The sequence below is a fragment of the Taurulus bubalis genome (assembly GCF_910589615.1).
Source record: "Taurulus bubalis genome assembly, chromosome: 15".
Lineage (NCBI taxonomy): Eukaryota > Metazoa > Chordata > Actinopteri > Perciformes > Cottidae > Taurulus > Taurulus bubalis.
The window spans coordinates 10,118,959-10,133,340 of record NC_136603.1 but is presented as its reverse complement, the minus strand read 5'-3'; the positions used below and the strand labels follow the sequence as shown (position 1 = coordinate 10,133,340).

General features: G+C 39.1%; 1 protein-coding gene across 1 annotated transcript in view; it reads left to right on the top strand.

Moving 5' to 3' along the window:
- erbb4b (erb-b2 receptor tyrosine kinase 4b) overlaps positions 1-14,382 on the top strand; it is a gene marked incomplete at both ends in the record, with an annotated part of 274,023 nt that overhangs the window by 193,154 nt on the left and 66,487 nt on the right. The window contains 6 exons of the mRNA XM_079231242.1: positions 72-213; positions 2,975-3,088; positions 3,521-3,647; positions 4,466-4,539; positions 9,471-9,561; positions 11,773-11,972. Of these exons, the coding sequence (XP_079087368.1) occupies positions 72-213; positions 2,975-3,088; positions 3,521-3,647; positions 4,466-4,539; positions 9,471-9,561; positions 11,773-11,972 (748 nt within the window). The remainder of the gene's footprint in view (positions 1-71; positions 214-2,974; positions 3,089-3,520; positions 3,648-4,465; positions 4,540-9,470; positions 9,562-11,772; positions 11,973-14,382) is intronic.

Genomic DNA, 14,382 nt, shown 5'->3' with positions numbered 1-14,382 from the left:
TGTGTGTGCGTGTGTGTGTGTGTGTGTGTGTGTGTGTGTGTGTGTGTGTGTGTGTGTGCGCTTGCTTGCAGGCCTGCACCAACTTCAATGACAGTGGGGCATGTGTGACCCAGTGCCCCCAGCCCTTTGTCTACAACCCCACCACCTTCCAACTGGAGCACAACCCCAGGGCGAAGTACACCTATGGAGCCTTCTGTGTCAAGAAGTGTCCTCGTAAGTCTTACTGGACGGATACACACACACACACACACACACGCACACACGCACACGCACACGCATCTGCCTTACTGGTATACTTGTGATGATGTTACACTGATTCCGGGAAAAACCTTCACGGCTACCCTAACCTAAAAAGTATCCCAATCCTAACCATAGCCCTTAAAAAAAGTTGTTTTCCCCAATATATGATTATCTTTTCCACTTTGAATGTGGGATCCTAAAACCCAAAACAATTTTCGGCATGGCTTATTTCCTCATATACCCAAAAGCTGCAAGAGAATATTGTTAATTGCACTTTGTGGAGCTCCTGCTATACTGATGGCTCAATAAATGATGTTGATAAAGAAAAAGTAAATAGTTGGTAATTATAACTTTTTTTTTAAGAGAAAAAAAGATGATTAATTCATTACAAATTAATATAGCTTGCTTTAGCAGGAAAAGCAAGCTATTTTTTCTTTGACAAATATATGTGTGACGTTGAGGTAAAGTTGAATAAATTCAGAAAAGACATTGAATCTTACCCCTTCCTGCTGTTTCTGAGGATTAGGGAAATCTGATTAGTTGAAGCATGACCATCGTATACAAAACAACTCAAATGCTTAACATGCACATATATCACTGCACATCTGTCCAAATAAGCCAATATATTATATTTGCATAATGCCAGTATAATAATTATCTCTTTGCATAGATCATAACTATGCATTCACGAAGACACACACACACACACAAATCATGTGCATTTTCATAGTATGGACTATACTCACACATGCATACGGAGTGCATTGACAGCAGCAAGTTATACTTTTTAAATGCCTTATTTGCATTTGAACACTCAATTTTGCCACGAACAAGAACAACGATTAAAACTTTGAGAAGCTTGAATTATGTTTACTTCTTAATCCTCTCATAACCTTATAATTTTTTGCTGGTCGATCATATATACAAAACAACTATTGTGTAAATACAGCTTGTTTTATGTTATTTTTAAAGTGTGTATGTGTGAGTGAGTGATTTGGGTTGAGATGTGTTGCCTGTCTCGATATTCAAGTGGACAAAAGGGAAATTGAGAATAAAAATGCAAACCCTCACAGCTCCATGTTCACGATGATCACAAGGTGGTGCGACTTTGGGCTGGCGCATTGTTTTTTGCATGCTTTGGCATTTGGGCAAATTGTTTTTATAATTTTCTGCGCTCATGTGCATTTTGGAGATTCGTGCATTCACCTGCACGCTCAAGCTTCTTTAAACTACAGCATAAGGCTTGGCCATTGTCACTGAAGAGGCAATTTGAAGCTTAGCCCTGGTTGAAATGTTGCAAGGGTGTGGAATGACCTTACAGACTTATCAATATGGGCCATGACATGCAGAGAGGGGAATATGGAGGAGGCTGCCTTTTATTATAGATCCAAGGACCCGGCTGCTGAATACTTCCTCCCTGAAGCAAAGCTTTTCTGTAGTTTGTGGGTGGTACCAGTGTGGTCCATTTGCTTAATACCTTTCAATTGTTTACTGCATTGGGCTATGGCTCTTTGCAGAATAACAAGACCACTGGTTTTATCTGCATCACCATCATCATATCTCATCCTATTTTTATGCGACATTGTCTGGGTATTACTCCTGTGTTCTGTGGCCACTACCCAGCTACCCATCAACTGCTCACCATGCGGACAGCTAATTGTGGACACCCCACACTGTTCCCAACAACAGTGAAAAGGCCAACCAGTGGGAGGGAAGTGGGACTTTTAACCATTTAAATGTGATGATAGTAAGTCCCTTACGGCTGCTATAAAAACAGTCATGGTTGTCTGCATTTTTCAGGCTCGTTCAAAGAGTAGCACATGTTGTTTATTTTCTGTTGTTTGCTTGTTTTGTCATAGTTGTTGCAAGGAAGCACTGATAGCAGTATGCATTTCTCCAAACCACAGATACATTGAATATAACAGTTTTTGCATTGATCAGAACAAGTGACAGGCAGAGCAAGTATTGTAGGATGTCGAGCAACCGTTGTTGAAAGTGTCATGGTATGAAAGCTAAGTGGTGAAGCAAGAAAGTCCAGAAAGTGTTAGTGGAAAGGCTGGTTTATGTACTGTGGTTTTACCGAACATTACGCTTTGTTACTCAACATTATGTAAGAAAGTCCAATAGGCCCATTTATTGTATATTTATTTATTCAGAATTATGTGGCCTATTGTCTCATTTATATTTTTGTTATGATTAGTGTCTTGCCAGAGCCTACAGACAGCTATGAGCTTTTTTTTTTTCCCTTAGTTGATCATCCAACTGATTCAAGACTTTTATAAATGAAACAAGGTCAAATATAATACATTACATTACATTTCTTTTAGCTGAGGCTTTTATCCAAAGGGACTTACAATAAGTGCATCCAACTATGAGTACAAACTCAGGAGCAACAAGAATCAAGAAAGTACAATTTCTTCAAGAAAGTCAAACTACAAAGTGCTATCAGTAAGTGCCATTAAAGTGCTTCTACGGTGCTACTTTCTTATCAAATATCCATATCAAACATGGCTTTTATAATTAAACATGCAATATTTAAGTTGCAGGCTAAAAAAATCCAAACATGAAAGTTTTGTCCTTTCTGGAGAGCCTCTGTCACACAAAGTGAATTAAAGTGACTTTCAACACTTTATTCTGTGATTGCTTACACCAAGTGACACTTATTTTACTGGATGTCCCTGTGTGACAAACAGCAGCCATCTGTGTTTGACATTTACGGTGAATTGTTTCTCAGATAACTTTGTGGTGGACCATAGCTCCTGTGTGAGAGCGTGCCCCAGTAACAAGATGGAGGTGGAGGAGAACCGCACTAAGATGTGCATTCCTTGTACTGACATCTGCCCGAAAGGTAAACCACAAACAGATGTTAATACAATTCTTCTTGAGTAATTCATTAAGTTCACATTTATTTAGAAATGTATGAAGTTGTTAAAGTATATCATTATTGGTTAACATCGGGGTGTAGCGTCTGAACATCAATAAATCATTATCACATTAATTCTGCGTTTTGGGCAATTGAAATTAAGTTTTATTTAGTTAAATACAAAAATGTCACTGATATGAGATGGAGACTTGCAGCTGTATCAACCATGGACACATCTGTTTTTCGAGTATTAATACAAAAGCAATAGTGTGCATTGGCAAATGATGTACAGTTATACTTGTTGCCATTGCATAACTTTGTATCTCAATTGTTTTATTATGTTGGCATTATAAAGACATTTAATCAAACCAATAATGCATTTTGCTTTCTCACTTTGTTCCTCACGTTGTGTTCTAGCATGTGATGGCATCGGTACAGCCAGCCTGCAGGCAGCTCAGACTGTGGACTCCAGCAACATCGACAAGTTTGTCAACTGCACCAAAATCAATGGCAACCTGGTGTTCCTTATCACTGGGATCAAAGGGTGAGAGTTTAGAACATTTAGCTTATCAGAATGTTAAAACAAGCGGTGAAATAGTAGAACTGTCATCATGTTTTGACATTGCAGGTCCTGTCTTGAGAGTATAGCTTTACGTTAAGGAAGTCCTGGACAGTGAACAGTCAACAGTTTTTAACACTGTTAAAATGGAATATGTTAATCAATATGATTAACCTTAAACGGAATTTGAATTATTAAAAGTCAACATTGGGATAAGATATCAAATCCATATATTTCACTGAAAATATACTAATGCTTTGAGCAATATTATTTTTTTTTATCCTCAGGTTTAACCCCTCAACACACATGCATTCTGCATGAATGCCTTTGGGACCAAATAGATTGCAAATATTCATGGTTAGATGTGTTTTTTTTTTTCACATCCACTTTTAATGTAAATTGCTCGAGATTAGTGTCACTTTAGAGTCCCGATTTTTTTTTAATGTAGGCTTGTTGTTAATTGTCTGAATGTATAAATAATGTTCCCAGTGTCAGTGATGGCAAGTGGGAAATGAGTATGCTGAAAGTCCCTTGAGAGTAAGAAGAGTGCCAGTAAATGTATATGATATTACATTTATCTATGGAGCATAAGGAAGTAATCTAGATAGAAGACATACTACACAGATAGCCAACGGATTTAATCAGGTGTTCTTAATTGTCCTGTTTTATATCTGGGTGAGCGCAGGTCATTTGCAATTGCTGTGATTAAGAAGCAAATAGCATATCTATATAGTTTAAATGTCAGATGCTATGATCTTTCTGTTTTTGTTTGTGTTATTCTAATCTCCAATAATCATTCAAAGGGATGTGTATCATAACATTGAAGCTTTGGACCCAGAAAAACTCCATGTATTCCGCACTGTTCGGGAGATCACAGGTGAGGAATATCACTTGCACAGCATACATCTCTGCACATACATACAAATTAATAAGCAACCCCAAAAAAAGGTGCTCTTCACTTTATGCCTGCTTTTTTTTCAAGTCCACCTCCCCTCCTCCTCCCCCTGAGACTGTCCACACCAAGGACAGACATTGCAGCATAAGATGAATATCAGATGAGTCTTTCAATCTCCTCTGTATCTCTACTCCTCCCTCGGGGAGTCCCTAGCCTTGAGTCCCACAGTCCCAGCTCTCCCTTCACGCACCATGAAGAAAAGATCCAGAACATGTGGTGCGCATCGTTAATCCTCTAGCTCCCCTATGACATCAATACTTCTTAGCTGCATGTATACTGTCATCTCTCCAGCCCAGACAATTGACAATGCCATTTGAAAGAAACCTTGTATCTCCGATGTGACACTCCCTGATGAAATGAGAAAATATTGCTGTTGAAATATCGTTAAAAAGCACAAGCTTCATGAAAAAGTATCCCTATGTCCTCTTAAAGGTGCTAAATTACTGGGAGCATTTCAACCGGCTCTCAACGGCTCTCAAGATGGCGACGGCTGAGCCGGCGTTTGGTAGCTAGCTGTGCTAACAGTGCTAACTGTGCTAACAGGGCCAACAACGGCATAAGTAATACAAAGCTAACACTGTTTTCCTGGGAGGGAACCCGTGGGTGGGTGCGTTGCTTCTGTGACAGAGTACAGGGCAGAGCAGCGGCCGTGAGCGAGCCGTGGGGCACTCTCACATGCACGAACATGCACTAAAAGGACGTGAGGCCAACCAGACTAGGTCAACAAAGCAGGGAGAAGCTCAGATACCAACACACACACACACACACACACACACACACACACACACACACACACACACACACACACACACACACACACACACACACACACACACCGAGAGAGAGCAAATTCATTCTCTGTCAGGGAGATATAACTCCACATCTTTACGGAGCAAATAATTTTTTCCTGCTATGTCGAATTATGCACCTTTTTAAAAAAATAAATTAAAAAAATACACGTTTATTTCATGCCTGATACAGCAGGATAACATGTATTGTATTTTGATACCACAAAGCATCTCTGGAATACACATACAATACATTATTTCTGTTATATGATCCTTCCTTGACAATTGATGGCAAATCTGAATATATTTGATTATTCTTTGAATGTAATATGCTGAGTAATAATTGCATAACATTAAGTGCCATCATAACTTAATCTACATAATCTAAATCTGATTTTAGAAAAAACACTCTGCTATGAAAATAATATGGTTTGTTCTTATTCAAGAGAAAGAGTTCAGGCAGGATTGAGCCAACTAGAAATGCATTTTTCAAAAATGCCAAGATTTTATTGATGTGCTGAGTGTCTTTCTTGAGTGGAAAAAACAATTGACCACCGAATTCAATAACCCGAGCAAATCTGTTGGCATGTTTAAAGGTCAGCACCTGAATCACATCCTCTTGGTTTGTGTATCCAGCAAGTTGTGATACATTGGTCAACAGTGGATTGATCCTTTTACCACCTCCTTTAAGCACCAGTTGAAGGACTTAAAAGAGGAAAAACACAAAGAAAGAGAATAGACAGGAACCGAAGGGGAAAACATCTAATCAAATATAACAATCGCACAACAAGTTGACAAAACAAACCAACAAATGTATCGATCATCGTGTGGGCTTGGTTTATGGTTGACTGCAAAATTTGCAAAGCAGAACATATCAAAATGGTTTTAAATATGAATAGTAAGCAATCTCAGTCATGAATTTTGTAATTAGCTGCTGTCTTATAGATCCCATATTGGTTTCAGATTGTGAGCTCAGAATGTGTGAAATGCAAACAATGTTTTCATTCTGTCTTTCAAGTAGCCACCCAAATCCAACATAAGAAACCTGAATAAAGCTCAGAGGAACGAAAATAGTTGCAATAACTACTTTAATTTACAAAAAAAACATTAAAAATAAAAACAGTTCTCTTTTGTTTAGCGATGGCAGTTTGAGAGCAGGTGATGGGGACAAGCCATTGACCAAACACAATGTAGTCAGAGATGTTTGTCAGCTCGGCTTGTCATCTCTCCGAGCTGTCAAGAGAACATGACTTCTGACGGAGGCAGCCAACCTGCCTCTGTGACCCCAAGGTCACAACTGGCCTTGCTCGAGCTTTCAAATGAGCTGGGAAGGAGGATAGCTCCCCTGCTACTCAAAAGCACACACATCTCTCTCTTTTCAATTCTTTTCTTTTTCTTCTTTCTTCCTTTGTTTCTTTTTTAAATGATCCTTGCTTTGCTTTTGCAGCATCTTCAAAGACATATCACCAGTTCAGGTTTCCCCCAAAGAGGGGGCAATCAACTCACGCAGATTAGTGTGGGTACATGGGTAGTTCTCAGTGCTTTGCCTTGGATGTAATCACCACAATTCAAGCACTCTTCACCTTTGCTTGTGAGCTCATGGCCTTCTTGTCTAAATGGCTCCATGCTGTCATTTGTTGTGTATGTTGTTGTGGCTCTCAGTAGAACATGTACCACTGCTAAGAGATCTTTTCACTTTGCTTTTTCCCCACAAAACCACTCATTGGCAGTGAAGGTAAAGGCAATAACACATGAGGATGAGGTTAAATGCAATTTGCCCATTACGCCTCAATGAATGTCCAACAATACATGTTCACTCTATATGACTCTCTGGAATACTTCAGCATGTCCAATCTCCATGTAAAGTTGGTCAACTGTATTGATTTATTTTTTGTAAGCATTAAGTATGCTGTTATGCTGTGCTTGCTTGTTGTAAACAAATCCCAGGTTAAGACCGAAACTAGCAATGCTGGTTGATCTTTACATACATTTATTCCTACAGAACATCTAGTGTAAATCCTTTGAAACAGGTCACACACAACACGTTTGTTTTTAAAAACAAGCTCAGTACAGCCGGGCACTGTAGCTTTTATCACAGGTTACTCAAAGGTCGTAACGAAGTGCATATTGGGATTATTTCCAGATGAGGATTATTAAGCACTTTGTGCACCAGTGAGTACTTGGTTTATGAGGACATTGATGTTATATCGACTAAAAATGAACTCCAGTGCCTATGTTCCTGATAATGAAAGAACATGTCACCAGGGGCAACAGTGTTGCTCACTGATGTGTTTTTCAGCAGTTTCTGGAGGTCTGTTACACAGATAAATAAAATGTACCAGACTACACAGACACACTTCCCGAATATGAAAAATATAGAATATCATCAGACTTTCTCTTGAACGCCAAAACAATAGCTTTACTAATGAGCACAAGCAAGGATCCAAGCTACTTCATCATCAGCACCATCGTAGCCTCACAGCCTGTTCAGAGTAAAAACACACCTTTTGTAAGGAAGCTCCCGCATTCCCCCGAAAGAGCCATATGATGGAGCTGTGAGGAGCTTAAGCACTGCAGGTTTTGTCATTAAGACAATTAGTGCTGACAAGTACACTAACGATTGTATGGCGTTGCTGCCTCTAGGCTGAGAGGCATCCTGAAACACACACCATGAGGACAGGGATGTAATAAACAACATGGACGATGTTTGCTTTTACAAACAACAGTTTCAGGATTTTGTATGGATATCACATAATACCTTTTTATGGGATTAATTACTGTGTTACTATTCTATCATAATGGCAACCATTATTATACTCATATTGTATCTTCTCTGGAGAAAGGAGTAAACAACATAATAAAGAGTGTTGTATTATTCAGGAAAACAATGTTTTACATTTGTAATTATTGAAATCATATAATTACTATTAATTGTTTCCCACCTCTGACATTAATATTGTGCTCTTGCATAAGAATAGTAGCTAGCATGTGAGGACGTGAACCAAACATGGAGAATGTCTATTTGCATGAGCCATGGTGTGTGTTTCCTCACAAATACACAACTTATTTTTTCTTCTCATTTCTTCATGAAACACTTTTGAGAAGCATTTGCTCAGCTGGGTTTGACATGACAAACAAAACGATGTCGACCAACTGATAACGGTGTTGTTGAAGGTTATTGCTCTCTTGTCAACAAGCCATGAGGGGCCTTCTTCTCCGCTTACCTCCCTCCACCATCCCTCCCTTTCTGGATAAGCTTTGTATCCCGAGTGAGGAAAACACAGTTTTTTCTAATGGGGTCCAAAACTGTTCATTGATTAGAGAATGCACCGCACTGCCCAAAAGGTTTTTCTCACCCTCCACTGTAAGATCACTCTCTTCCTCCTTTGTCAGGAAAGCAATACAACAGCAGTGTGTTGCCTTTGTGTTTTATTTTTGATGTGTTACCAGAACTTCCTTTACTTCCACATCCTACCACCTCTCTTCACTTCGCTCCCCGCATTTTTGCTCTGGTCTCATCGTCTCATCAAACTGATTTATTTGTTGGCTTGGGGATTTTGCCTCCCCACCTTTTCCCAACTAAATATTTCATATAAATCCATTATTGAAAATCCTAGCCACAATCATCTTCTCAGCTATTCATTTAATCTTTTAAATGATTCAACAGTAGAGAGGCAGGTAAAGATAATGCAAAAATATTGATGTATATCAAACTGTACACTGGTCATAGCTGCCACCAAACTCCTCTGTGGGATTTCTGGCCATAACATTTATTTTCTGGCTTAGAGGTGCTTGGATGCTTTAAGATGAGACTCAGGTGTTTTACTTACTGTGGTCCTGGAATGTTGCTAAATCCAGAGAGATGGCAACTCTCCCTCCTCATTTTATTCCTGTCACTGTGTGAAATAGAGGAAATGATAGACAGCTGAAATTAGTCTGTCAGTACTGGTGACTCATTACTGTTTGTGTGTGTGTGTGTGTGTGTGTGTGTGTGTGTGTGTGTGTGTGTGTGTGTGTGTGTGTGTGTGTGTGTGTGTGTGTGTGTGTGTGTGTGTTCCCATGTAGGCTTTCTGAACATCCAGTCTTGGCCTGACAACATGACAGACCTGAGTGTTTTCTCCAACTTGGCAACTATTGGGGGAAGAGCGCTGTACAGGTACACAACTAAGAATAATATGCATGTTGCAATTTTATGAATGAGTGTAATTCATATCACAGCTGTGTCAACACTGCTTAAATAGCGCTCAGTGACCAGAAAGACAAGCTGGTAATAAACAAATTGTTGTAGTTTTATTTTGTGCAGAAAAAAAAGTCAGTTTTCTCTGAAAGTCAAGCTTGTTTAGTAATTGAGAAAAGACTGCATTTAATAATAATTTGATTCATCAAATGTGACTGTAATCAAAATAGTACATCATTGAAGGTTTCCTTGCCTAGTAGTACACCCCAAAAACATAATGTGCCTTTATGACACATTGTCGCATTAGCTAAAAGCGTTTATTGCATCGCATCACATATGTACTGTTCTGTATGATCTTATGTGTCTTCATAGAGAACTTCTCTGCAGCACTACTAGAAGTCAAACACTCACAGGACACCTTTAAATGTACAGACATTGTTGATGTTAATTGTTAATTGTTAGCACAACTACAACTAGGATAAGGACTAGGGTATAAGTGGCTTGGTTTATGTATTCAAATTATTTTAATGTAAATTAAATGTGGTTTGGTTGGTTTTGCTTCTATGATCAGTGAGTAAGTCATTAAGAAATAGGAGGTAGGAGAGAATAAAACATAGTTGTGTGATGGTGTTGTTTTGACATTTAAGAAGCTAATTTAGTTTTTTTTTTAAACCAACTGAATGTGAGTGATTTTTCCAAAGGTTCTCTAAAATTTGCTATGACATTTGGATGGAAAAAAGTCAGTGTCAGTGTGGCGGATGGCGTAGTGTGGACTTTGGGACGTTGTGTGTGCGTGTGTGTGTGTGCGTGTGTGTGTGTGTGTGTGTGTGTGTGTGTGTGTGTGTGTGTAGGCGTGTGGATGCTCTTGTGTGTCATCCACCTGCAGATGGAAACAGCAGGCTGCAGTACAAATTACAGCCTGCCAGCCACATTTTATCCCATGCTTGATCCTGCATCCTCTGTCTTTCTGGCTCTGACACCCCACTGGCCTCCTGTCATTTTAAAACTGTACATGTCAGGTGTATGGGGATGGGGGGGGATGGGTGTGTGTGTGTGTGTGTGTGTGTGTGTGTGTGTGTGTGTGTGTGTGTGTGTGGCGGGGGGAGGGGAGGATTGCAATCACAATCTGTTTAAGTTTTGTGATTGCTGCAATATATAGCTAAATGTGGCAACAAAGACAATATATAAAATAAGAATTACGCAAATGAAGTGTTTGAATTGGAGTTTGACAACACCAGTATATTAAAGGTTTTACCTGGAAAATGTGTAATAATCTACACACCTTATTACTGTGAAAGTGAATATATTTGTGCACAACGAAGACCACGGAGGAGATAATTGGTTACCTTTATTTGACACCATCTGGGTTATTTAATGGTCGTGTTTCTTCAAATTAAGTCCACGCTGGAATGTTGTTACTCGTTTCCCAACTTCAGTACTACATTATTAGTTTTCTCTTTATTCTTGCTTTAACATTTGAACGTGACTTTTCCACTGAGCAGTCCCACCCTCCTGTATCTTCTGTTTGGATGTTGTAGTGCAATCCAGCACATTTCTATCCAAATCTTACTCAGTGGCTACATAGAGGCTATTATTATATTATGCTATATGTCAGTAGAGCAAAATTAGGTAAAAGCTGAGGGAAATTTATTTTGAGGATATATTGCTTTCGTGAATTGAGGTAAAGGTTATAAGAAGAGAGAGAACAATGGCATTCTCCGTTTCTTTTTATTTTGTATTGTTGTGCATATATTTTCTAATTATGTATGTGTATTGCAGAATGTAAACTGCTGTCAAATGCAAACTTGTACTTTTTCAGTGCGAAGTTTTAACAACATAAATAAACAAGCGTCATGTGTTTTTTATTCAGTGGACCATTTCCAGTATTCCAGAGTGACTGGTCAAGTTTGCGTTGTGTTTGATGTTAGTTGTCAACTTGACATTTTTATTTAAGTGTGAACATAATCTCTGCTTTACCTTCAACACCTGCTTTTAGTTTTAGATATGTTTAAAATCAGAAGGCAGGATTATATTTTCTTAAAAAGGTAGTTTGTATACAAATAAGTATTTGTGACTCAGGCATTAAAGCCCATGAAATAAATGAATGTGCCTCTACCCTTTGCGTTCCCTTTCTGAACTTCTCCCTTCTCCCGCTGCCCTCTCCTCTCACCACCCACTCTCTCCTCTCAGTGGGATCTCCCTGCTGGTGTTGAAGCAGCAGGGCATCTCATCACTGCAGCTCCAGTCACTGAAAGAGATCAGTGCTGGGAATGTCCACATTGCAGAGAACAGCCAGCTTTGCTACTACAGCACTGTGAACTGGACCAGACTGTTCCGCGCTCCAAACCAGAAGGTTCTCGTCCGCAACAATCAGAGCCCACAGAAGTGCTGTAAGTTCACACCCAAACCATCACGGACTTCAAAAAACACAACAGACATGAAAAATCTATCAAAACGGCTTGCCTTGCTATGCCGTGGAACGAGGGCCAAAGACATAACCGCTTAACTGCATTGTTGTCAAGTTTGATGCTGCATTGTTAAAAAGAAATTTTCCCCAAATCTATAGAAGGGTACGATTGCAGCATGCAAAGCAACTGCGGTTCCAAAAAAACATCATATGACAGTTCTTATAGTTAATTTCAACCAAGAGTGTAACAAATATATGACAATTGCAATACATTTATGAAAAAACACATATGTTGTTGAGCTCCACATGAAAAACAGATTGATTTCCCCAGAATGGAGCCAACCTTGTTTACCAGCCCAGTTTGTTTTCTGGCTGTTCGCAAATATCTTTTGCCTCGATCCCATTTTTGTCTCTTGGAATCTTCAACCCAGTGTCCAAACACGTAAAAAAAAAGGTGATAAAGTCTAAACACTTAACAGCCACTGCTCACTTTTATAAACTGTGATGGATTTGTGTGTTCTTCTCTTGCCTTCAACATCCGTTGTGCAGCTCAACAGAGTTTGTTTTGTTTCGTAATGTGTCAACATTTATAAACAGATTGATAGATTATGGAGGAATATGTTTGAGATTTACTCCGGAACAGAGGCATCAGCCTCAGACACTAATGGGTTGACTGATTTGTGATTGCTGACCTGACACAAATTCAACTTCACAACACTCTTACTATGCGATCAACGCTACAGCTCGATTATTTTGGGTGGAAGTAAAATCTTCTACTTCTGCTCAGGCAGTTTTAAATACAGTTTTCAGGGTGAGGTAATCAGCTTTATTCATAATTTAACTGTGCTCCTACAGAAGGCAGCACTGACACTACACATGTAATAGCAGAAATAATCTTGCCATTTCTATTATTCTCTGTCTGCTGTATGAGTATAGTTATTATCTCACTAATTTGTAAAGACAACTAAAACCAATAATCTAGTAATTGGACTAATTAACTAACAGAACCATTCAGATGCGAAGAAATTAAATTACGCAAATATCTGAAGTGATGAGACAAAAAAATGTCTCTAAAAACGGAATAGCTTTTTATTATATCACTGCCACAAGTGTGAAGACATTATTCATGTATGCATAATGTTCATTAATGAGCCAGTGTTTGCATTATTGAGTTGCCCCCTTTTCACTGTTCATGTGCTCCTTTCCCCTGGGCAGTTGTGTTGGACACACACACGCGCGCACACACGCACACGCACACGCACACGCACACACACACACGCACACACACGCATCCCTTACTTCTATCTTTGTAAGGACATTCATTGGCATTATCTAGCACTTTTCCCTCACTTAAACCATCACAACTAAATATTTATTATAAACCTAATTCTAACCAGAATCTTAAATGCAAGCATGAATCCTCAAACAGGCCTTTGAAGGGGATTTTAGGAAATGTCCTTTGCCGTGAACGTCTACAACTCAAATTGGTCCTCACAAAGATAGATGTACAAACAGAAACACACTTCAGTGACTTTTAGGACACACAGGGCTCTCCTCGACATGACTCTGCATGTGAGCATCAGACTGTGGACACTTATAGGGCAGCCAAGAGAGGAGAAAGAGTCGGCATGTGCCCATATATTTATTCAATAGTGTGAGTCGTCGTGGTCGTAGTATCGTCATTAGGTTATGAGAGAAACCTAAGACGACGTTTCCGAGGTAGCACTTTCTTTAAGCCGGACTACTAGTGCTAGAGTTAGCTAGCACTAGTAGTTTGAACTAAGAATATAATCATGTTTTGTGCAATCACAGATTTTAGTCAAATCTTACTTAAACAAGATGACAAAACTGTCTTTTCATAGCCTCATTCATCCAGGTAGCACAAGTTCAAGTCAAATGCTCCACTGGATTGATGTTGTAAGGTTGAAGACATTTCAACACTCTCCTAAGGAGTTTCACCAGTTGAAGTGAAAAGTTATTCATATTTGTTGTCAAACAAGTCACCGGAACTTGTCTGAACTTGTCTGGCCGTGAAGAGTATTACTGCTCTTTTGAGTTTTAAATGAAAAAATGCTTCAGAGGAATGTTGTAGAAATTAAGGTGTTTGGTTAACCTTGTTGTGCAAACAAGAAAGTCAGACATCTTTAAACTGTGTTGCCTGTAGAAAAGAAGGACTTTGGTCTGAGGCAATTGACAAGCTTTCACCTACTAGAACTTAATCCGGGCAAACATTTGACAAAGGGGACTCCCAGAGCTTTTGATAGGGTCCTTAAACGTACTGCTGAGTGATGCCTTATTAGCAATAAAATATCACTGGTTTATGATGCTGTGTGCCGTGTTAGGTTAAAACATGAAGGAGAAATGTATTTTTGAGTGTCTTTTGAAAGAAAAGT